This window comes from Lepisosteus platostomus, chromosome 18 (assembly GCF_059453375.1).
Source record: "Lepisosteus platostomus isolate fLepPlt1 chromosome 18, fLepPlt1.hap1, whole genome shotgun sequence".
Taxonomy (NCBI): Eukaryota; Metazoa; Chordata; class Actinopteri; order Semionotiformes; family Lepisosteidae; genus Lepisosteus; species Lepisosteus platostomus.
In genome coordinates, this window is record NC_142628.1 from 2,375,763 (window position 1) to 2,399,516 (window position 23,754).

The 23,754-nt window shown below is 37.4% G+C and overlaps 1 protein-coding gene across 6 annotated transcripts in view; it reads right to left on the reverse strand.

The window, feature by feature from the left end:
* Nucleotides 1-1,104: 1,104 nt before the first annotated feature.
* Nucleotides 1,105-23,754, reverse strand: part of LOC148645440 (leucine-rich repeat-containing protein 4C-like) — a 433,163-nt gene continuing 410,513 nt past the window's right edge. For 3 of the 6 annotated variants that reach the window (XM_088611180.1, XM_088611179.1, XM_088611176.1), the window contains 2 exons: nt 19,725-19,762; nt 1,105-8,336 (listed from right to left, as the gene is read on the reverse strand). In XM_088611180.1, the coding sequence (XP_088467306.1) occupies nt 6,385-8,283 (1,899 nt within the window). In that variant the 5' untranslated portion in view covers nt 8,284-8,336; nt 19,725-19,762 and the 3' untranslated portion in view covers nt 1,105-6,384. The remainder of the gene's footprint in view (nt 8,337-19,724; nt 19,763-23,754) is intronic. The other 3 variants (XM_088611178.1, XM_088611177.1, XM_088611175.1) reach the window with 1 other exon arrangement.

The following is a 23,754-nucleotide window of genomic DNA, read 5'->3' on the forward strand; positions in this document are numbered from 1 at the left end:
GGATATTAAAACATTTCTCTTTGACATACAGTATGAGCTTAATGAAGCTGATCATTAAGAAGTGGAAGGCACCCAGACACTGCCTAGAACAGGCTGTCCCTACAAGCTGAGCAAGTGTGGATACTGGCTAGGGATGCGATTGAAAGGCCTATGGTGACTTTTAAAGAGTTACAGGTTCATTGAATGAAATGAGAGAAAATGCTCATGGGTCAACAATATCCCAAATACTCAACAAAAGGGCCTTGTATGGAATTGGAAAAACAGCATCTCAAATCCCAAATGGAGTTTGCGACAAAGCACCTAAATTATACTACGAAAGTGGGGCACAAGGGTAGACTACATAAAATTGGACCTTTTTGATCTCAATATAAGCATTTAAATCTGACACAAATCCACCATAGTGCCCAATGCCATTCTTCGTTTCAAGTGAATTTCCTTCAGTGGCCCAGTCAAAGTCCAAACTTGAATCCTACAGTATTTAGAATCTGTGGAGAGACTTGGAAACCAATGTCCATAAGCAGTCCTCAAGCAATTTGATAGAAGAATGAGTAAAAAGTGCACCAACCAGTGTGCAAAGTTGGTAGAGACATACAGTACCCCAAAAGACTTCTGCCAGAACTGCTTCCACCAAACACCAAGTTAATGAGTCTAAATACCTAATGCATTCAACTGTCACAAAATTATTGTTGGTAATTTGAGAAATATGCCTTTTAGCAATGTTTGTGACTTCTGACAGAATGTATTGCTTCTGAGAGGGTTAACAGTGTGTTAAAATACAGCATTGCTGCTCATGCCCACTCACCTTATTCACTCCACTGGCTCTCAACGGTTAACTTCAAGATGCCCTCTTGGGAAGGAAATTTCAGGGATACTTCCTCTGCTATTCAATTTATCAGTTAAAAGACATTACTAGTAAAACTATTGGGCATACATCCAGAACTGGAATGACCACTAGACTAAGTGTATTAGTGCAGGAGGAGTCACATTCACATTCCTACACTTCTACAGCATATCTCATGCATACATGAACATCAGTTTTCTTGTTCACACTGTCAGCCATTCGCCCAGACTGGATAAATCAAATAAACACCACCTTCTGAGGAATACAGAAAAAAACAACAATATTTTATTTATAACCTTATTTTTGTGTATGAACTACAAACTCTGGTATCTATATATTTTTTAATGTCATGTTTGTATGTTTACATGAAAATCAATTTCTTATTCTTTCACAGCATGTTTTTAGAACAGGTTGGCACATGTAAAATTAAAAACAAAAAAAATGTTTTTCATATTTTTTTTCAAAATGTTTTATATAAATCTACTGCTAGTACAGCATTCCCTGTCAGAAAGAAATTAAAACATTCTTTACCCACCCCACACCCGAGGTTAATTTTGTTTTACATAAGGAGACAAAATAGAGCAATATTTCAGCACTAGAATTCACCATAAAAATCCCAAAAGTTGAACTATAACATAAAAAGACATGGTAGACCTGTTCCTCCAAAATGTGGAGGATTTTTGACAACCCCCTCCCTCCCCAACAACATGAAATGAAATACAAACATGAAAATAGGAAGTAATGGCTTACAAGAGAGGCAAACTCCATGTAACCTTTGCTTTAAAGGACCAGGAAAAGAAAAAGAAATCACCCTTCAGTCAAGACAGCGGACCTCATAGAGGCTCCTCTTGTGATGAAAATGAACCTGAGCTCAGTTTTGTGTACTTTGCTGGTGTCGATGGGACTCTCATTCAAGGATGGAGGTCTAACCAAAGTACTGTACATGCAAATGGATAACTAATAAAGTGTCTGAGTCCCAACTTGCCATTGAAACAGTTGAAGGGTACTGTAATCCCCCCAAAAAAGATTATTCAATAAGAATAATAAGAAAAGAAACAACAATCAGTATATGGAGGCAGCAGGCTTTTTTAATACGATATGCAATAAAAATAATTCTTCCACATAGGTTGTAAAAAACATATCACATTTAACATTTATATAAAATGCAATATTCATTTACTTTTTTAAAATGTATCCATTGCACACATTAAAGTATATTACAATATAAACTATTGGTGAAAATTAAGGTTTTAGCCTTTGAGGAATTTAAGCGAACAGTCTTGTCTTTTTAAACACATTCTTCTTTTTGTCTCGCCCTAGTTTCTACTTGGTGTGATCACTGCCTTGAGTGTTTATTTTCTTTAATTCAGCTATTAATGCATGGAGGTGAAGCATCGTTGACATCAAGTCACATAAATTAATTTCATGTTTGAAGTGGTGAACTGAAACTTTTTTTTTTCTTTTACTGGAATAAAATGACAAAAATGGTCCCGTTCCACATATCATTTCCTAAAACACATCATGCATTCCTAGTTTAAATTGAGCAGGGACATATGCATTTGTTCTGCAGAAATCTCACTCCATTTTGTCAAGTATAAAAGTGGTTCCAAAGGACATTGTTGGAGGTAGGATAAGCCAATGTTCTATTGTGGTTATGCAACTATGTTACATACTGTAGCACTCTTTGTGTGCTTTTCACAGCCATAGATTGAGTGACTAACACAAAGATTATCTGGGTGATGGTATGAGATGATAACAGCTTGTATGAAGTGTTAACAAATGCTCTTTCTTGATAAAATCACTAAGGTGAAAATAAAACACCATAAATCCACACAGCAGTAATTCAAAATGAAATTATAAACCAATATGAACCTGGCCAAGCCAAATCAACATGAAAAAGGAATGCCCATTGCCAAAAGCAGATATACTGTACATGTGTTATAATAAGTACCTTTTATTATTCTACAGCTGAATTATGTACTGTGTGCATCTCTCTAGAATAACTATGAGCAACTGTATTTTTTTGCACTTATGGGTTAAGTAATGTGTGGTGGTTGATCCTAGCTATGGGTAATCAAAGTTTAAGTAATTTATAAGCATGTAATTTGTAGCGGTTACCCCCCTCTCAGTACATCAACACCTTAGATGTTGTGTGAAAAGGACAAATAGATGAATCAGTAACATCCTTAGGGCAATTAACAACTGATTAAATTAATGCTAGCAGAATCTTCAGAACCCAAAAGAAGCAACTGTAGATCAGGTACTGTTCCTGGACCCTTCACTAAGTATTAAGGGTGTTTATCTATAATTTAAAAAGTGGTACCATAAATTGCGTGCTTTCATCTATTAATCTATTCATTATCTGAAAAATACTTATTTCTGATAAGGGTTATAGCAACCCAAAGATTATCTGGTAAGCATATTGCACAAGGCAGGACAGCACCCTAGATAAAATATCAGTTTATCATATGTCACACGCATATAAGCAAACATGACCAATTTAAAAACGTTAAATAAAATAAACAACATACTATATCCTGTGTGGAAGAGAACCAAATCACCCAGAAAAATCCCAAAGGAGGTAACACCAATGGCCCAGGCTGGTATCGAACTCAAGACCCAGAGGCAGTAGTGCTAATGACATGTCACCTTGCCTTCATTTACCATGACTAAATTTCATATTCTAATTTCACGATTCAATAAAACGAAATAAAAATAGCACTGAATGTGCTGCCTTGTGAAAATTGTTTTTCTTGATACTTAAAGGTAGACTTTTAGTAAAGATAATTGTAATAGAATTAATGAAGTCTGCATGAAAAAGTTAGAATCATACTATGAATTATTCTAGATTTACATAGCTGAACATTTGTGAAAGGTTTTGTGATCAATATTTCAGGTAAACAACATGTAGAGTATATGTTAAAAACAATCTTCTGTAGGGATTGGGTGGTTCCCAGCATTATGAATTCTGCCTAATACCACACACCATTTCTGCTGTTAATGAACTCAAGCTCAGTTTAAACTTCAAAAGTAAGAAAATTCAATTAGGGAGAAATAATGGGAGCAGTTTTTGCTCCGTGCTGTCAGTGCTGAAGGTCATTGGTTTTCAGGATGATTTATGGCAGCAGTGAGGAACAGTGGTTAGGGGCTTCAGACTCCAGACTAGAGGGTTGTGGGTTCAAATCCCAGGTGGAACACTGCTGTTGTACCCTTGAGCAAGGTACTTCACTCAGTTTGCTCCAGTAAATGCCCTGCTGCAGAAATAGGTACTCTTGTACTCTAAGTTGTTATTCCACATACTGTATAATGTCATTCTCAGATGGCTTATCTAGTTAAATATAATGATTCAAGTAAGCTTGTTTTTCAAGCAGGACTTATCCGATGACTAGCCAAAAAAACTTTAAAGGTGTTGCTTTCATTCAACTACTGCATGATAATTGAAATAACCACATGACACAATCATGACCTTTGGAAAATACAGTGCTTGTGCCACTTTGCAGCTGGTTTGCTTGGGGAGTCAAAAACACCAATTCCAGAGAAAGGTTATATTAAGCAGTTTATCTATAAAGTATTGTGTGTATGGTTACATTTATTGCATTTCCCTCTGAAACAGTTCACAACAGAAACACAAGGAAACCCAAGACCTGCAGCACACAGGGCAGGTATACTCTCTAATACCCTCTGGATGTCACTGCTGAATTGTACAGGTAGAATACATGGTGTATAAAGTGCAATGCTTGGGCACCCATCTGTGAAGAGGAACTGGCCTGTCTCCTTGAAAGACAGATACACTACTTAATTTGCATTTGGTTTCACAAAGCATAGAAAAAAAACATGAAAGTGCTAAGGTTCATCATAGCAAGTATAAAAAATAAAAGAGAAGAGAAGAAATCTCCCACAGTGCTCTGGTGAATGTGATGTTGTAAAACCTAGTTAAGGTCTTATCAGGAAAATTAAACTTCAATTTCATATCTTTGCAGATGATGACATTGCAGATGGCATTGCTCATCACACTTAGAAGAGTTATCTGGTGAATATTAACACTGGGGTGAATGCAAGTGAGCAAATGAACTCTTGAGGTTCTAAGCATCTACACCAGCATTGCCTTCTGTGAGGAGAGAGATAGATTACATGAAACTCTGCAAGGTTAAAAATGTAGCTTTGTGTCACCAAGTGGTTTAGCAGTACAATTTCTACTTCCAAATACAGGTTGAGCTCCATAGCTGTGGTGTCATGAGTCAGAACTAGAGTTAAAGTCGTGTCACTAGATGACTGTGACTGGGATTCCCAAACACTGGCAAACAGCTTATAACTGCCAGGTGAGGGGTTGGAATAAGTCAGCTGGTTCTTTGAGATCCTATGAATCAGGGGCCCTGCAACTTCATGAGTACCTGGAGACTTGCAGTGATGTCAGTGACGCACCACTCCTTCGGACAGTGCTAAACTTCTCATCTAAAATAGCAGAGCTTGTAATGTGCCAAAAGATGAATGGCTTGATGGATGGTCAGGTTAGAGAACTCTGCCTAATCGTCCTTAGTTTGCTCATGTAGTCAAATGAGTATATGTATGCAAAGACACAGGGCTATTTCAAATCTGTTGGATGTCTAATAAAAATAAAATGCAGTTTCAATTTTTAAATAAATGCACCTTTAGCAGTCTGGCATTAAGCCTTGGTGAGGCAGGATGACATGGATTGGACATTCTCCTCTGATCTAAATCAGCCCTTGAAACTTAGATAAAGATAAAATAGAATGTTACATTTTAATGACCAAAAATGAAATCACCAGTATAAATGTAGGTTTTATTTCAATGCAAAGGTCCATTTTGTTTAATTCCATGTATTTTTCAGTTCCATTTCATAATTCATCTTATTAGGGTTATTCACCAAACTATTTTGGGAAAATTTCTTCTGCTGTTGAAATAGTAAGATCGTTATATCACTTAAAGCCTCAATTTTATCAGCAGTATTCATATTCTTTGCAAATGGATATAAAAATTAGACTATCTACCATGTACAATTAAGACAATATATATTGTCACTGTCAATATTTTGTTTTTATCAATAAACAAAAGTTTAGCAATTCCTTTTCTTTTTGAGGGAAAGGTAATTTTATTGCCTTTTAATGTCAGATTAGTATCCGCTGAAAACACAGTCTTCAAAATTGCATTGAATTGTCCTTTATTTTTTAGGAGTGCATCAAACTAAGATGTGCTCCTAAAAGCAGATTGATTAAAACGTTAGGAGTCTGCAATCTTAGTAAACCATTCCTTCCCCATGGGAAAAAAAGAAACAAAAAACAAGAATGAATTAAGTGCAACAACATAACGATGGGTTTTTGCAGAATACATGATCATTTTCTTGATTCAATCACAATAGATTTTTAATAAATAAACTTTGTTTTGTAAAGACACTTTTTGAAACAGTAGACATACCCTAGTTCTTGATGTCACTGATAAATTTTATCACCCACTGCATGTCCAACTGTTTTTATTTTAATGTTTTATTTTTATTATTTTTTTTCTTTGTTTTATTATGAAAGAAGTTAGATTTGAGTCTCTTGTACGTTGTCTTTCGAGTTTGCCCGAATTAGCAAAGGTTCATGCGCAGAGCTCTGTAAGGAGTTGTGGTTAAAAGGAGTCTTAAAGGAGTTATAGTGGTTGAGATGCTCGTGCTCCAGGGCTGGCAAGGTCAAGTGGCTGTCCAGGCCAGGTCCCCCTGTGATCTCTTCGTCCACATTGATGATCTCAATTGTCCTGGTTGGGGCATGATGGTTCTGCCGATGGTGCTGCTTGCGCATTTTGTAGAAAATGATGAGCATGACTGCAGCCATCAAGGTGATGGCCACAAAACAGCCAATGATAATCTTGGTGGTCTTCATCACCTCATCCAGCCCATTCAGGCTGCCTTCCCCCATCTCTGTCACTGGGATGGTGAAAGTCTTCTCCGTGGATTTGGTGCTTGTCAGCGGTGTGGTTGTGAATGGGACCTCCCAGCCACTAGTGGCTGTGGGCCCTACATTTTGCTCTGTGGTCCTGCCCTCATCTTGTGAAGGCTCAATAGTTTCCACCGTGACTGTGGTGAAATAGCTAAAGGTGCTGTTTTCTGTGGCTGACACGTTAAGTGTTGCTGAAGCTGTTGTGTTTCCCGCTGAGTTGCTCACCATGCAGGTATATGTACCAGTGTCCTGCACGGTAACGTTAGTGAAGTTTAACGTGCCATCATTGAGGACAGAGATCCGCACCTTGTAAGCTCCATGAGTCATTATGGTCCCATTGGGAGTGATCCAACTGACCGAAGTCAAGGAGGTGGATGCCCTACATTTCAGCTCTGCTGCCATGCCCTCTGTGACGTTCAAGTCCGCAGGGGGCTCCACGATAACTGGAGCATAGCAAGTGAAGAAATTCTGGTCCAGCTCTCCAATGTAACGCCCTTTGAGACTGGAGGGAGAGTGGCAGCGGGCACAACAGCTAGTGTTGGCTGGAACCATCTCCTTGAGCCACCAGCTAAGCCAGAGGATGTCACAGTTGCAGTTCCAAGGGTTGTGGTGCAGGTGAACCCTTTCCAAGTGGTGCAAGGGAGTAAATAGATCATGGGGCAGAAGTGTCAAATTATTGTGAGCCAAGTTGAGCTCCACCAGGGACTGCAAGTCATCAAATGAATTCCGCTCAATGGATTGGATCTGAGCATGCATCATCCACAGCTTCTGCAAATGGATCAGCCCTTTGAAAGAACCTGGGCGAATAACGGACAGCTGGTTCCCTGACAATTCCAGCTCGTCAAGCTTGAGTAGGGGGATGAGGTTGGGGATCTCCTTGAGGTTGCACATGCCCAAGTTTAAATAGCGGAGATTGCTGAGGCCTTCAAAGGCCCCCTCAGAGATATAGGAGAGTCGCTTAAGCTCCCCCAGGTCTAGCCTCCTCAGGGAAGGCACCCGGTTGAAGGCATAGGATGGGATACTCTCGATGGGATTGTTCCTCAGCCAGAGCTCCTTCAGCTTGGAGAGGTACTCAAAAGCCCCATTGGGGATGGTGGTTAACCGGTTGTCAAAGAGCTCCAAGGTATTGAGGCTGGCCAGGCCATTGAAGGCCCCAATCTCAATATTGCGGATGTGGTTTTTGCTGAGCTGCAAGATTTCCAGGTGGCGGAGATGCTTGAAGCTGTCTACCTTGATGACCTGGATCTGATTCTCCTGCAGGTTGAGATAGCGGGTGTTGGTAGAGATGCCGTCGGGCACTTCCCTCAGGCCTCTTCTTGTACAGATCACTTTGCTAAACTGGTTGCTGCAGGAGCACACGGATGGGCAGGTCTGGGCTCTCACCAAGCCAGCAACCACCAGCAGCTGAAGAGCCAACAGCAGAACAAACAAAGGGTCGGACAGGGCCCTGTTCCACCTAGGACCTCTCATCGTCTGCTGCAGGTACGATGTCATCTTGTTCAACATTCATAATTTATTGGCTGGTGGTCCTCTCTTTGGGATCCTGTAGAATGGGCAATCTGGAAAGAAATCAAGAAAATACATTTTTATTGTGAAAGGTCAAGTACATAATAATATGTTTATTATCTACTTATGACAAAACATTAAGATGTGTTTTGTAAATCTGCGCAAATACTAGAAAACAGGACTCCCCTAGATGTTACCTGTAATTTAAATACTCTCTGACCTTAGGTCCATGCAAAAAAACTGGACAATAATTAATGATTTACCTTTTGCCAGGTTTGATTGAAGCTGACAGAAATAAATATTCAAGAATCAATACTTTGCTTAATACAGCTTGAATCATACTGAAGTGAGAGGCATATGTGCAAAATATGAAATAAGAGAAACTTGTCAAAATTATGCTGAAAAAAAATTCGATCAGATCACAGGCCTGTGGATATTTTCAACAGTATGTTCTGCAATGCACTATTGAAAATGTATAGAGGTATAGGATTAAGCAAACATTTTACGCAACTGTTGTACAATTTTGCAGCAACAACCTAGGAAAAAATCAGATAGGAACAGTGCATTTGCCTTCCTTCTACTTGGTCTCTTCATATATATTAGCACACACAGACTAAAATAATAAAAAAAGGCTTTGATGTATTAAAGCACTGAAAAATCTAGTTGTCAACTAAAGAAAAATTACTGCAAACCCCACAGCAAACTCAACAGTACTCGGAATGAATATCTAAACTACAATAGCATTTTTAATGAAATTAAAATTCTACCATATCTAAGACTAAATCTGTGTGCTCTGATCCTTAGATATAATGATCATTGTGTAAAATTAATATCCTAAGTTTAGAATTTTCAGAGCTCAGTACATGACTGAAATTTCCAGTGGGTACAAAGAAGACCATTAAGAAATAATCACAGTCTTACGAGAGCATTAAGCACTGAAAAGCTTGATTCAAGAATTAAAAAGAGAACAAACCCGTTATGCATTTGTCACCAATGACAGCAGGAGGAAGCACAGATTACTCCTATGACAAAAGATGTGCCAATGAGTACAATTTACATAAAACTGGAAACAACATCAGAGTGAACCCTTTCTAACTAACTGTATATACTACACATGAGAGACTAATGAGAAACACTTGTCATTATACTATGCACCTGTGTAAGTATAATGACAAATAAAGTTGAATTGAATTATATGAACTCTGCCACAATTAAGATGGTTGTTTTAGACATAAAGTATGCTATCCCAGCTTTTGACATGCTTAGTTCTAACCCTTTTCCCAGAACAATACTCTGCTGCCACACAAGTTTTAGTATTCTGAGGGGTTCAACCAGTAAAGGTTCTGACACAGGAGTAGGTTGAGCTCTAGAAGATCAAGGCTACAGTATATCACTGCCTGAGCCTTGGTCATGTTACTAGCCGAAAGTGACTGGGATTCCTCAAGTGACAGCGCACACTTGACTGAGAGCTACCAGGGCTAGCGAAGGGTTAGTCTGTGTTAGTCTCAGTGCCACAGCCACTCATATTGGCAACTAGGCATTTACAGGCATGAGATGCTGTCGGTGAGGACGAGCTTCTCCTCCAATTAGCTCTGAATCTCCAGTTGGGGACATGGTGCCTGTGATGTGTTAAAAGACGATTGGCACAAAGGTGGACAGGTGCAGAGAGCCTGCCTACACTTCCTCATTCTCGCCTTTGTGCAGCTGCAGGGTACACAACTGCAAGCCAAGATGTGAAAAACACACTGGCTGTTCTAAAAACTGGAAGGGTATAACAAAAATAATTGCTAATTCTGGATTTATAAAATAGTCACTTTCACATTTATAATTATCTGTCTGTCTCTGGTACACAAAATGCTTCTGCAGACAGTTTGAATGTGTGCACAATAAAAAAAATTAAAACTGTAGACTTCAAAGGAACAAAATATCTTGAGATGCAAATACATTCCTAAACTAAATATATATTAGAAAATTGTATTCAATGCTTATTCACTGAATAAAATAAAGTACTGGATGAAAATGAGTCAAGAATATTATGTTAAAATTCAAAAATCCATTTAGGTGATCATACTGTAATAATGAGGTGATCAACAGGTGGTCACTCCATACAGCTCAATTAAATTAAAGGGCTGTGTGCACTCACACACCCTTCTTTTTCAGGTTTTCTGGAATAGGACAAAAAGGCTCCCTAGAGACGTAATTTGTCTGTATCAAAAGCACAAGAGAGATACTGTAACATCCAGCAAATGGTGTGAGAAGGACTTCCACCATTGATTTATAGGATGTGTGGAAATCACAATTAAACAGGTTAACATGACATACTGTAGGAGAGCTATGTTTTATGTCAATCACAGTCAACAGTCAGTCATATACAGTATATATATTATCTCTTTCTTCACCCAAGATCTATATTTAAATGTTGTCCGCTACATACAGTACAAGGCAAGGCTTTCAGAAAGATACAGCTGAGATGACCTTGGACTACTTTTTAGAATATTTTTTTTTAAAAAGATTGAAAGCTGTGGGGGTGCTCTCAGTCTCGGAAACATGAAGAATCTCTAGTCAAGTCTCACACATTTTCTCTAAACCTCTCTAGGAAAAGAGCTGTGCTGTACACTGTGATTTATTTTATTAACTGGAAAGACATAAATAATGGAAAACTTGCCATCCACAAGCCCTTCAATCAGGCAAACAAATCTGGAAAGTTCTGATTACAATGTACAGAATGTGCTGTGTGCACGTGTGACTGGACTATAAAGTAGGGGAGACAAGGAGACAGTTGGCGCACCAACCCCACTTGTGTCCCGGGGCATATTTTTAGATAAAGAATAAACCACCATCATCAGTGTTCCTCTTCTTTCAGTGTGCGGACCAGCCTATACTTCACCTCTTACACTTGAAAAAAGCTCATTCACTTGAATGAAAAGAGGATCATTTTGACTGTTCTTTTTAACAACCCCTCTAACTGCAAAATTATTTGAGTGTCATTCACTTGGAAAACCGAATGGAGAATTGCATAAAAAGGTTGTTCTTGCCAATATTATTTAAATTGGCAATGGCAAGCTTTATATATATATTACATTCATTTCATGTACATTGGAAATATTCAGAATTCATTAACTTTGTGAACTTTCCAGACTCCTACCAAACTGCAAAACATTCAGATTTTCAGGAACGGTAGGTAACTCCCTTGCAGAGTTACCTTAAAATTAATATTTTTAACCAAAATGGTTTTAGATGTTTAAAAATGGTTTTTAGAAAGAAACACTGGTGCCACCTTTCAAAATTACCAAAGATAATCCAGGATTTTTGTTTTATTGGGAAATTCTGTCCCTTTTAAAGTTGTAATTTAAATGGGAGGGTTATTGCTTCCAATACATGTTCAGATTAAGGCTGCAGTGTTGACTATTGCACTGCAGTATAGTGTTGCATTACTAATTAGATGATCCGCATGGATGGACACAACTTGTGCCATTTTATTTCTTTACTTCTCTGTAGATGACATTGAGGGAGAAACAGTATTGTCAGCACAAAAGGCTGGAAAGAAAAGCTGGGTGCAGCCCATTTATTTAAGAGGGTGATTGACAACGAATTTTTAAATGTGTTATAGGAACAAAATTTCACCTATATCAAAGCTATATAAAGAAACTGAATTTCTTTAGTTTCTTTTAAGATGCATATTTTATTTGTAGTTTTTTTTTGCACATCTGCACCCACTCTAATTTTTAAACACATTTCAGGTATATTGTGGATCATTAGCTTTGCGGAAAAAGTGTGAATGAACTCATAAAACTGAAAATAACCCCCCAAAATTCACATTTCAATATTGTTTTCTGGCCATCTGTTTTAATTTTGAGCAGATGTTCCTTTATGGTTTTTTTTCTTTACAAGTATGCAAAAAGTAGGTTGGAGATTCAATATAATAATAACAATAATAATAATTTGAAACTGCCATGGCACTGTGGTCAAATAAAATGAAAATAATCATTTCACTAAGAAATATATTTAAATGCCTCGATCTACAGAACGTTTGTTAATGTCATGTTCTCAAAAACACATTTGACCATCTAGAGGAAATATCTTCATTTTCTGAGTGAAAAAAAACTAGATTTTACAAACTGCAGCCCTCCCATATATTACATAAATTCTTAAAATAAGCAAATTCTTTAAACAGACAGAACAGGTTATAAATCATTTGGTAATGCTGCCGAAAGCATTTTGCTGGAACATGTGTTTTAATTGTAAATGAACTCACTTTATTCTTTTTTGACAATCTGGTTCTGCTTTTGTCAGCGTTTTGACGTAACAAATCCTTTCAGATGGCTAAAATATATGTTCAACTAAACTAACTTGTGGTTTTCTACAATGCAACTTGTGTTCTCGACAAGGCAAAGAAGTAGAATATGCAAAAAGTTACAAGAAACCTTTCAACTCTTCCATGAGCAAGAAAATACGGATAATCCATGTGAACATGATGCAGGCTAAGAGATTTTCAAATATAAAGACGTCGTGAGTTGTATCTCATCTAAAGTTCAAACACATTCAGGTTTGTCTTGAATAACTGTTTTATATAAAACCGAAAGAAAAGGAAACAAAAGAGTCTGATCTGCACCAGAAGAAATCAGATAATTTTTCAGAACTTTTACTCAGTGAACAGGTACTTCAAATGAATATCTTTTTACCAACAGAGGAAAGGCTGTATGCTTAATTAGTAGATTAATTAATCGCTTGATTAATGAGGCCACTGAAGATTTGATTGCTAAACCTAACACCTAACTTAAGCCCCAGGGATGAAGAGAGATTCTACAAATTGAGAGCATGAGACAAAGGATTTCTACTGAGAGTGAGAGGAAGGGACAGATACAGAGGCAGAGGGAGAGTACAGTAAAGAATAATTTTGACTTGGTGATATTGCAGCGTGTCTGCTGAAAGATATTGTAAAATCTTCAATACATTTTTACAGCACAATTGCAATAGCTGCGTGTGTATAATATGCGGTTCCTAAATTTCTGAACGTTTGCCATGACAATCTGAGACTACAGACTGGCAATTCAATAAAAAGTTATATTGAATCACATTGTGTTCTGGCCTGTTCAGGCAAAAGGAAAGGAAAATACTAACATAAAATAAAGTGTACTAAATTCTAACCTTTATTTAGAAAAAAAGTATTGGGAACAGATTGGTCACTTTGAACATGATGCTCATAGTGCTAGAATCCAGGATTAATTTGCTGTGCCCAATTATTAATGGATCAGGGCTCCCCACCTCACTGTGCTGCCCTAGGTACAGTGGCTCTCTTGCCTCTCTGGTCTATGATTGTATACAGTATGTATGTAATAACTGTTAAACCTGACATAGTTACATCTATACTTCCTCTGTGCCAGATTTCCGAACTTCATCTTAAGTCCAACCTTATTTTATAAAATGTTAATTAGATCATGGATCAAATGCAAAACTTCAGATATGTTTAGGACAATCACATTGTATTGTTTGTTTGTGATTTCAGCTGTGTTTGTGTTTTTTTATTAAACACATTGCCTGGAAAGTCAGCAAAATTAAGAACTGAACATTGTTGTACTTTAAAATCTAAAAAATATCCTGAGCTTCAAAGTACCAATACTCATTTTAGTTAATAAGCAGACAGTTTTAGACTCTACTTTAAAATGCACTGGTTATTTGCTTTACAATAGAAAGAACCAGATGCAATGAGGTTTTTACAGAATAATAATTGGAACAAGCCATCTACTGGAAATTAAGTGAACTACAGTTTTATTATTAGATTGATAAATGAATAGGAAGTGTTCTGTTTACAGCAAGATCCAAGCTCTTCTTTCAAACCTACAGTACTACTCCACATCTTATTAAGGTAGAGGAACTTAAAGATTTAAAAAAGTAGCAAAATGCTGAAGAAATAAATTCTCTTAAAAAAATAAGTATTTTCATGACACTTTCTTCAAAAAGCTGGACAAATGGGATTTTCAAAGACTTTCAAAATGGAAGTATTTTTAAAAATGTGATGAACATGACTACAATACAATTTTAACTTAACTTAAACTTGCATAGCGAGGGCTGTTGAATCTTATGGTAAAGAAAGTGGCTGAGTTCAATCAAATGTGACGAAACTCACCGTGAATAAGAGCAGAACAGCTGACAGATATTGGCAGCATTGTCTTTGAACAAAAAAAGAATAAAGATCATGGACATGGCAAAGGCATGTGCATATAGAAATAATAAAAAATCCATAAAGAAATGTGCTGCCGTAGTTAAAGTATAAGATGCAGACCTCCTTAATTTGTGTCTCTCCCTCCCTCTTGCTGTCACTGTGCATCTACTGCCTAATTGTAAATAGTTGCAATTGCAACTTAATAGAATGTGATTGAATACTGGGTACAACTGTGATCAGCATATTTCAGTAAGGCCATTGCTGCCTATGGGGAAACAAGCGTAATTCCTGACCTTTAAGGAATTTCTTCCAGAAATACATTAGATTGAAGGAACTGAATTTAGTATGGAGAAAAGGTGACTTGATAAAATGATTTACTGAAACCCATTCATTGGGATCTCTTTAAAAAACATGTGTTTTTTTTAGCTCAATATAATTCCTGGATCAATAAGCTACCAGCAACCAAATGAGTTGGGCCAAATCACTTTCATCACATCTACGGTACAACTCAGAAAACATGGAGAAACTAATCATAATTGAGACACTCCATGGGCCACAGGTGTGTGCTTTTTTAAAAAAAATCTTATGCAATCCATCATTAATTTGTTTTTATTTTGTTTTGCTATATTTCCTTCATTTTATGACACAACTGCCTTAGCAATACTTTCAAGATCTGTGATTTTTTATACAGCGAGGCTCCCACACTGTAATATGTCAGGGTGAACAATAATAGTCAAGTGACAGTTTTCCAATTACCATTTATAAAACAAACAATAATGAAACAGAAGGGTCTGCAATGGCGTGAGAGTTAAGTATGAATTCTGAATTCCACTGCAAACCATATCAACACTGGCAGCTACTGCACACCTTTATAATTAGAGGAAACCGACCTTTGATGTTACCTAAGGGAAGGTGCCCATTGTGTTTTAAATGAATTACCACTTTCAAAATATGAAAGGGGAGCCTGCGTGGGGACGCAATTACTAGAGCAAATTGTAAGTTTTTAGAAAATGCTTAACTTTGGTGTTTTTGTCCTGCGGAGCATTGAGCACTCACTTACGAGCTGTACCACTGTATATGATTGTGCATTAACCTTTGTTGTCACAACACTTTTTCTGATATTTTTTTTTTATAATAATATATAGTATGTACTTAATTCAATCGCTCACCCCCAAGCATGAAGAAATGAGGAGAGGCAATAATGTCTTTGGGTTTCCATAGAATTGAGCTTGAAAGTAGGCCATTCTGCTCAGTCCTGTAAGTGTATTGCAAGCTCTTAGTCTCATTAATAGGGAATAAAAAGCACAGGACATCACTGCCTTCACTGTGTTACTTGGCTGCAGTCATTTTAGTGTACAGATCAAATGAGTACATTGGTGCAGTAGAAATGTAGTAGAAAAAGCTAATGGAAAGGCACACCTTCACTGCTTTTAGGGCAATTCCCTTGAGTTACTGCTCTCAACAAGGGATTTACCTAGCAATTTTATCTCCAACTGAACCAAAAATACATAACATTATATCTCAAAAAGACTTTTTCAAAATTGTATTTTCAAGTGAAGCAGTGGGTGATATCCAAGATATGCAAGTGTAATTACAGTATGTATTTAAATTTTAACTATGAGGAACTTGTGTGCAAATGTTTAAAAAATGGTACCATTAACTGTAGGTTTGGGCATGTGCTTCAAAACAGTGAAACAAATTAAATCAGTGCAAACCTTTTACAGTACATTCTTTTCCGGAAAATAATAACCATCAATTTGACAGAGAGGTCAAATGATGATAAAGTAGACACTGAAATCTAGAGCCATCTGTTGGTTGAATCGTTTAATTACATTGGGGTTTTCAATGAGCTGCATCACCTCCATCTCATTCCTAGCAGTGTATATAATTAAAACAATGCTAGCTATGGTATAAACCTTCCAGTCAAGTCTATGCAAATTGTGGCATAAGAATAGTCAGTGGCTACCCAATAACCTCACTGTAAATTGCTGGTTTTTCTGGTTAAAAGAAACATTTACCTGTAGTTAATTCATTTATTTATTTCAATACTGTGAAATGATTTTTTCTATCTCTTTTTATATGTATTTTACAATAATTGTAAGCATTTTATTATATACTGTAGTTTAGACTACGAAATTAGTAATAGTAATAAAACAGTTAAAAAAAAGTTTTACGCTTTTGCACAAGATTGAAAAAAGTGTTCCTATAGGTCTAATAAACAGTAAATATTCTGTCATATATAGCAGTTTCTTGAGAGTTTGTGTGGTCTAGGGTACAAATTGAACCACCTGAAGGCCAAAATTTACAAACACCTTTGGAAATGAAAGAATGTATTGTCTTTACAATTTGTGCTGAAAAATTGTTTGGGGGTAAAAGAGATATATCTTATAAACACATTACTTATTACATACTAAAAAGTTTTCAAGGCAATTTTCATTATTAAATGTCCTTAGAATTAAGGGAACAAACAGTATTTCTGTGCTACTGAAAGTACAACTTTGCTCTATAAAATGTAGCTGTGAAAAGACAGCTAAGCCTGTGAAAGCAGTTATTATATGTGACGATGTCCCAACTGCCCACATGAATCACATCTGGACAACAGGAACCAAGCTCAGCCAATCACATTACCCAAATTAATTTTGTTCTTCCATTTTTGGACACTCCACTGCTTCTGATTCACTGATTCTATCAAACATACAGCCAAGCAAATGAACCAAAAAAGATGGACTCTGGCTCAGCTGTGGTCAAGGGGTGCACTTAGTAACCTGGTGTATCCTGCCAAAGAACAACATTTAGTTAAACCTACTTTATGAACCTATGACTTTATGATTTACCATTTGGTCCATAATGTGTTTTAAACCTCACTATGCTGCCTAAATTGCAGTTTATTAAAATAATTTAATATACTGTATGTCCGTCACATTTTATTCTCATGGATATTTTGCAATTTAATATAAATCTGGTGAACAGTGAGATTTGCTGATAGGAACACACACATTAGGTGTAAATGGTTTTTGTAATATACTGTATACAGTTTTGTTCTTTAAAAACATGTCTTGAAGCAGCAATAATGAACAAGGAAGAATAAACATGCTCCTCTGACCTACTGACCCATCACTCAATTTATATTTTGACACACTTTATTTAAAAATAAAGTTAATTGAGAACACAATATGAATTATAGTGTTGATCTGGAGAGTACTTATTTACAGAGAAAGGAGTTTTACTAGAGAAATCTGTGTGAAGTATACCTTGTACAAGGGCACAACACTAGTAGTACTGAAAGTTACATGGGATTTGAACCCACAACTGTCACGACCGACCACAATCAGAATCCAACCATCTGCTCGTCTTGCAAACAACCCCGCATTGTTCTCAATCAGACTCCAGCTCTTTCCAATTCCAACATACGCCATCGCATTAATTAATAAACCAAGCAGATCTTTCTTTCATCACTGCACACTCCACTTCCTGGATTACTTAAGCCCTCACCACCTAGACCTATTGGTTTTCACCTAGCGGAGCTCCCCTTCTCACTCTTGAGATTTCTTTGTGATTTACCTGACTCCTGAGCCTTTGGCTTCCTGACCTTTAAACCTGCCTTTGACCACGGCCTTTGATCTGCGATTCGGATAAGTACACTTGGGTTTTCCCTCTACTCCTCTATTGGTTTTGCTTTCTGTGAGCCAATGCACAGAGTCCTTAAGTTCATCTGGCTTGTAGCGTAACAACATGTCCAAAGCCTCATCCGTCTCCCCAGCTGCCTTTTGTCACTTGTGCTTTTATATGTAAGTGTACTCAAGAGATTTCTCTGCTCATGGGGGTAGCTCCCAGCTAACAAAAGACATTGTTATTTACCAATATACAGTAACTGGAACATCATGGTTTGATTATACTGTATATGACATAGGTTACGAACAAGTGGCACATTCCTTTTTCTCACAGAGGTTACCATTGCTGCCTTGCAGTTCTGGGGCTCTTGGTTCAGTTTCAGATGTGTGGTGCACCCCTGGGTGCTCCAGTTCCCTAGGTAGGTAAACTGGCTTCTGGAAAAATTGGCCCTGGTGTGGGTGTTTGTGTCTGTGTGTGCCCTGTGATGGACATCCTGACCAGGGTATATCCTGCCTTGTGCCCATTACTTTCTGAGATAGGCTCCAGCTCCACAGCAACCCTGAATTTGCAGTTAGAAAATGGAGGAATGAATGGGAGTTCTTTCTAAGGCATTACCTAGAGACGTTCTATAAATGCTGTCAGCATTCCAAGAAATTACATCAATGTCTTAATGTTAAACTGTACATAATATCATGCTTTTGCACTGTCGCATAATATACAGTAGTAAAATAATACTAGGTGACATTACTAATCCATGCCGTATAAACATTACAGAAACACTGCACTTCAACAGAACCATATCAAGTTGAGGACCTGGTTTAACAAATATTATTACTATAGCAACAGCTGACATGCAGTAGAAGCAACATATAAATAGACTTATGAAGAAGACATATTTCATGGATTAACTTGAAGTACTTTACATTCTAGTTCTTTGTTACCATATTGTCTTCTAGTTCCATCTGAACTATATGTCAGTTAACTGAAATGTAAAATTAATACTAAGAGCAGTTCAAAACCAAAATTCAATTATTAAACAGATGAAAACAAGTAAAACATCCTACATAAACAAATAGTTGGGCTAAGTTTCCAGTTAACTAATCTAAAGAGGAGAGAGGGTTCACATTAACCCTGCATGGGAGTAAAAAGTTGCAGAGTTAGGAAGCATTTTAAGAAACTACAGTATAGATTATTTAAATCTAGAGAGACTTTATATCTTAGGACATTTGGAAACCTGAAATCAGATTTATATCCCATACTGTATGTGTTACACATACTAGAGAAATGTATTTTACAGATTTGATTTGATCAGTAATTAAAGCTAAACTGTAAAACATTCCTTCTGAATTCTTGACATCTTTGTTTACTAGTAGGATATAAAAAATAGTACTATACACAGTACAAGCCACAAGGTAATATACACAAAAGAGCAAAATACTGCACAACCACTCAAATGCAAAAAGTTAAAACAAGCACATCATGCTTATCATGGCTTACTAATAGTCCTCATACTGGCATCATTCACCCTTTCACTCTTTATTTATTTGACTTTTTTATTTCTGTTAAGTGTTTCATTGGAGTTCTTCCTCTCCAGTTCCCTATGCAGTGCAATGTTTGTGGAAATAACTTAACAACTGTTAATTTTAGAAAGAAGGAAAACACTTACTGTATGTCGCCATTAGAGGTGTTGTTGCTTCCGGACGACTGTGGGGGAGAAAATGTTGGGATCGTGAGAGAGAGGCCACTCAGTGAAACCTCAGTGAAGTTCACTAAAGAAGAATTGTGTTTGTTTGAATTAGTGACAGGCTTTATACAATCTCTCAATGCCTCCTCTTTCCTGCACTGGCTGCTGGTTGTTTATCTCATGTACAGCATTTGTATCTCTTTAATGCTGTGACATACACCTGACTTGGATTTACTGTATTTATGAAGGTAAGATGAAATAAATGAATTGGGTTTTAATGTAGTCTAGTTATTCCATCTCCCACAGCTTCACTCCCCTTAATCAGTAGAAGTGTGTCACTGAAAATAAGCCTAAAGAAAGTAGAAAGTGATTTTTTGTATCTTCCCCAGATTTAGCAAAGAAGCTAGTGCTGGAGCCCACAAGACTTCATTACATGATGACTGACAATATATGTTTCGTTTCCATTCCTTTCAATTATAGCAGTTTTTTATTCTCAGTATTTTTTTAGGTGAGAATAAGATTTCCTTGCATGTGGTTATATAAATGTCATTTAACAATGTGATTGTATCATGCAGGATTTTATGATACCAGCCCTTGGATTCTACAAATTACGGTAGCAATACTAAAAAATCTTATGGTTGTTGTCAACAGAAGTTCAGCCTCATAGCAGGGCAAACAGTGTTAAATGATAATGTGACCATGTGGTTTCCTGAATGTCATTTTACAATGTTTTCACAGCCTCCCCTGGAGTCTACAGATTTGTGTTGGAACTACATCACAGTATATTGATCTGTTGTCACAACAGAAGTACAACGATGCTGAAATGTTGCCAAAACACGATTTAGTTAGCTGGGCTTACACTTAGTGGAGCTTATTATGGGGTAGTGCCATAAAGCGCCAGGCCTCTGCCTGCCATAATGAAGATCCATTCCCAGAACCTTTGCCCAGGCCCTTAAGTGTTTAGTGCTGAAATAAACCATCTGCAACTCAGTGTTGAAGACCTCAATCCACTGATCGTGAACTGTTTTATTCACAACTGTTGACCTGATGTCAAAATGAGTGATTTGTTTATGCCCCAGTTTCTGTGTTACTGTGTTATTCTTTTTTTTAACCAATAATTCAAGAGAGTAAAACAAAGCTGTCAAACGCAGGTCTTCAAGAGCCATGGGGCCTTTTAGGTTTCATTCCAATTTGAGCATAACGGTGTTATCTAAGCCTGACATAATCAATTTATATTTCAAACTCTTTCAGTTACAATGTTTAAAATCTGTAATCAACAGATTCCTTACTATATATTTTTCAGGCCCACTCCATTTGAAATAATGCCAGCCTGTCCTGGGTCTGCTCCGGGGTCTAATTCTGATAGGCGGAGTATGCTTCACCTCCTGCAGGAGGCGCCATGGGGTTACCCTTACCTAATGCATTAACCACCTCAACAGGGACTCTACTCCAAGGTCTTCCCAGACTTCCTGGCATGAAGAGCAAACTCAGCAGCCCTGTGGAGTAACTTCATTTCTGCTGCTTGTACACTTGATCTCATTCTTTCAGTCACTCCTCAAAGCTCGTGACCATAGGTGAGGATGAGAACGGAGATCAACAATGATCGACAATGTCTGAAAACCGAGAGCAACAATTTCCAGCAGCATACTGGGATTGTGTAATACACAATGTGCCTTGGATTTTTTGCAAAATCTCAGAATTTGAGGATCACTTGATATAATAAATACATTAACAATTCAAGATGACATCCTGCATGTCAGAAAATATCACATCCTGACATCCCACTCCAAGCTGCACAAAGTTTAAGTACCAAGGTGCTTGTAGAACATCAATCACTGGTTCAGAAACACTGACAAAATCTTTTTTTTCAAACACCAATGCATTCCTTAAGCATTTACTATATATTTGTTTCACACTGGCGACAATTGTGACCTGAGGATTCAATGAATTATTTTCTTTTTGAAGGCTTCAGTGCATTTGTATTACCTCTCAGTATGAAAATAAAGCCTCTATTATCTGACTACCATGCCAGGTCAGAGACAATTCCCCCTTTCACACTGCTAAAACCACATGAGTGAGACATTTCAGCTGACTTAGAAGGTGGTCCAGTGCCAGCAAAAAAGGAGGAGAAAAAGCCAAAATACCCAGGAGAAACACTTTACTGCATTAGAACTATAGAAAAATGTAAGGTAACAATGTTAAAAATAAAGAAAATGATATTTTTTTAGTTAAAAATGTGTTACGTATTTTTCTTCAGTGTGAATACACTCATTTCTGGTATTATGCATGCTTCAATAAGGTGAATTGGCTGTAGCACGATTGATTTATTAGGGAACACTTTTCCCATGACACAGACGTACTGTATGTTGGCTATAAGGCAATTTAGTGATACTGGAACTAGTCACATGCCTAGAATAAAAATGTTTGCCTCAGTGCAGCAACACTTGCCTGGGATCTGGGATGCAGGATTATTCTCTCATGCATGTGCCTGCATATGCAACAAAGTTGTGTGTTTGTGCTCGGCTATTATATTGTCGTTTTTTGGGAACATAGTGTCTCAGAGATACAAAATGTGGGTGTGGGAGAGCAGGTACTGGCTCAGAGACTACTGTATGTTGTCTTTAAGTTTGCACTGAATGGCCAGTGTCTCCCTATTGACTGATGTCTTTCTTGTCTTTTGTCTCATTGTTCTTTTAAGCTTCCTCCCATAGATCAAAGGTCCTCCTTGCACAGATGCTGGTTACTTACCACACAGCTCAAAGGTGACTTGTGTGATTGCATAACACGTTTAACTGGGCATTCAGTTAAAGACTCAGACTGAGATGGGGCTTTAGAACAAGGTACGAATACACAATGATATTACACCTGGCCATCTGCACACAGCATGTTGTTAGCTCTGCCCAAGCTTGTTGGCTGACCCAAAACATCAAGTGACACTTCCACCCCCACGAGGAGGAGTACCAAGCCCTGGGTGGGGGAGCTTCAAAAACCCGTTAGGTGGACTTTTAGCTGCTTTAGAGAATGGAGATGCTGGACTGTTCCTATGGGACATTTGGGTTTTGGTAACTGGGATCCATGAGGTTCTTGTGCTGGTTTGTGAGTGGTATCCCTTGTGGATAATTTGTCTCATGTGTTCTGTGTGTCGAGTAGGCAGGTATAGATATATTTGTGTTATGGGGATACGTTTGTTTGTGATGAGTAGATTGATGGACTTGATAAAAAATAATTTAATACAACTTTTAGAGTTCCAATGAATGGCAAGAGTATTCAGTTAGTGTGTGTGGTGCATGTGGAAAGAAAAGGAAAGCCATTACTCTAGAACAAAAGCTTTATGTTATAAAGCAAAATGAGAGAAATAAAAGAACATGTGATATTATTTACGCTACCTGGCTTTGCAGTGTACTGTATATTGTTAAAAATAGTTCTTATGAATAATGGTGTCTAACCCTCGCCCACTACAGAAAAGTCAGCACAGAGAAGTAAATCCTGATGCATATTTTGACTTATTTCATCTGTTTTTTCAGTTCCCTGCTTTAAATGATCACAAAAACACAAAAGAAACTACAGAAGCAATATATTCAAACTAATATGACCAAACACTACAGAAAAAATACATTTGTTATTGTGAATCTGACTCTACCCCTTAACCCAGTGGTTCACAACCTGCGACCCACCACACACGAAAGTGCGGCCTGTAACATCTGACCCCTTTTTTAATAAATTATATTTGTTTGCAGTTGATTCCTTCGATAAAAAAATGATTTAAAAAATAGGTAGAACTTGCAGTGTGTTCTAGTCAGGTAAAAAACTTTTCTGAATAGATTCACTGGTGATCAGGTTAATTTTCATTCATCTTTTACTTCATTAAAGTGCTGCACGTGGGCTATAACGAGCGTCACTAGAACATACTTTAATATCACCCTCACCATTGTGCCCGTCATACGTCTGAGCACAAAGAATAGCCCGCTCACAGCAGGGCTGCCTAGCCTAGTAGCCTAGAAGTTCATATAAA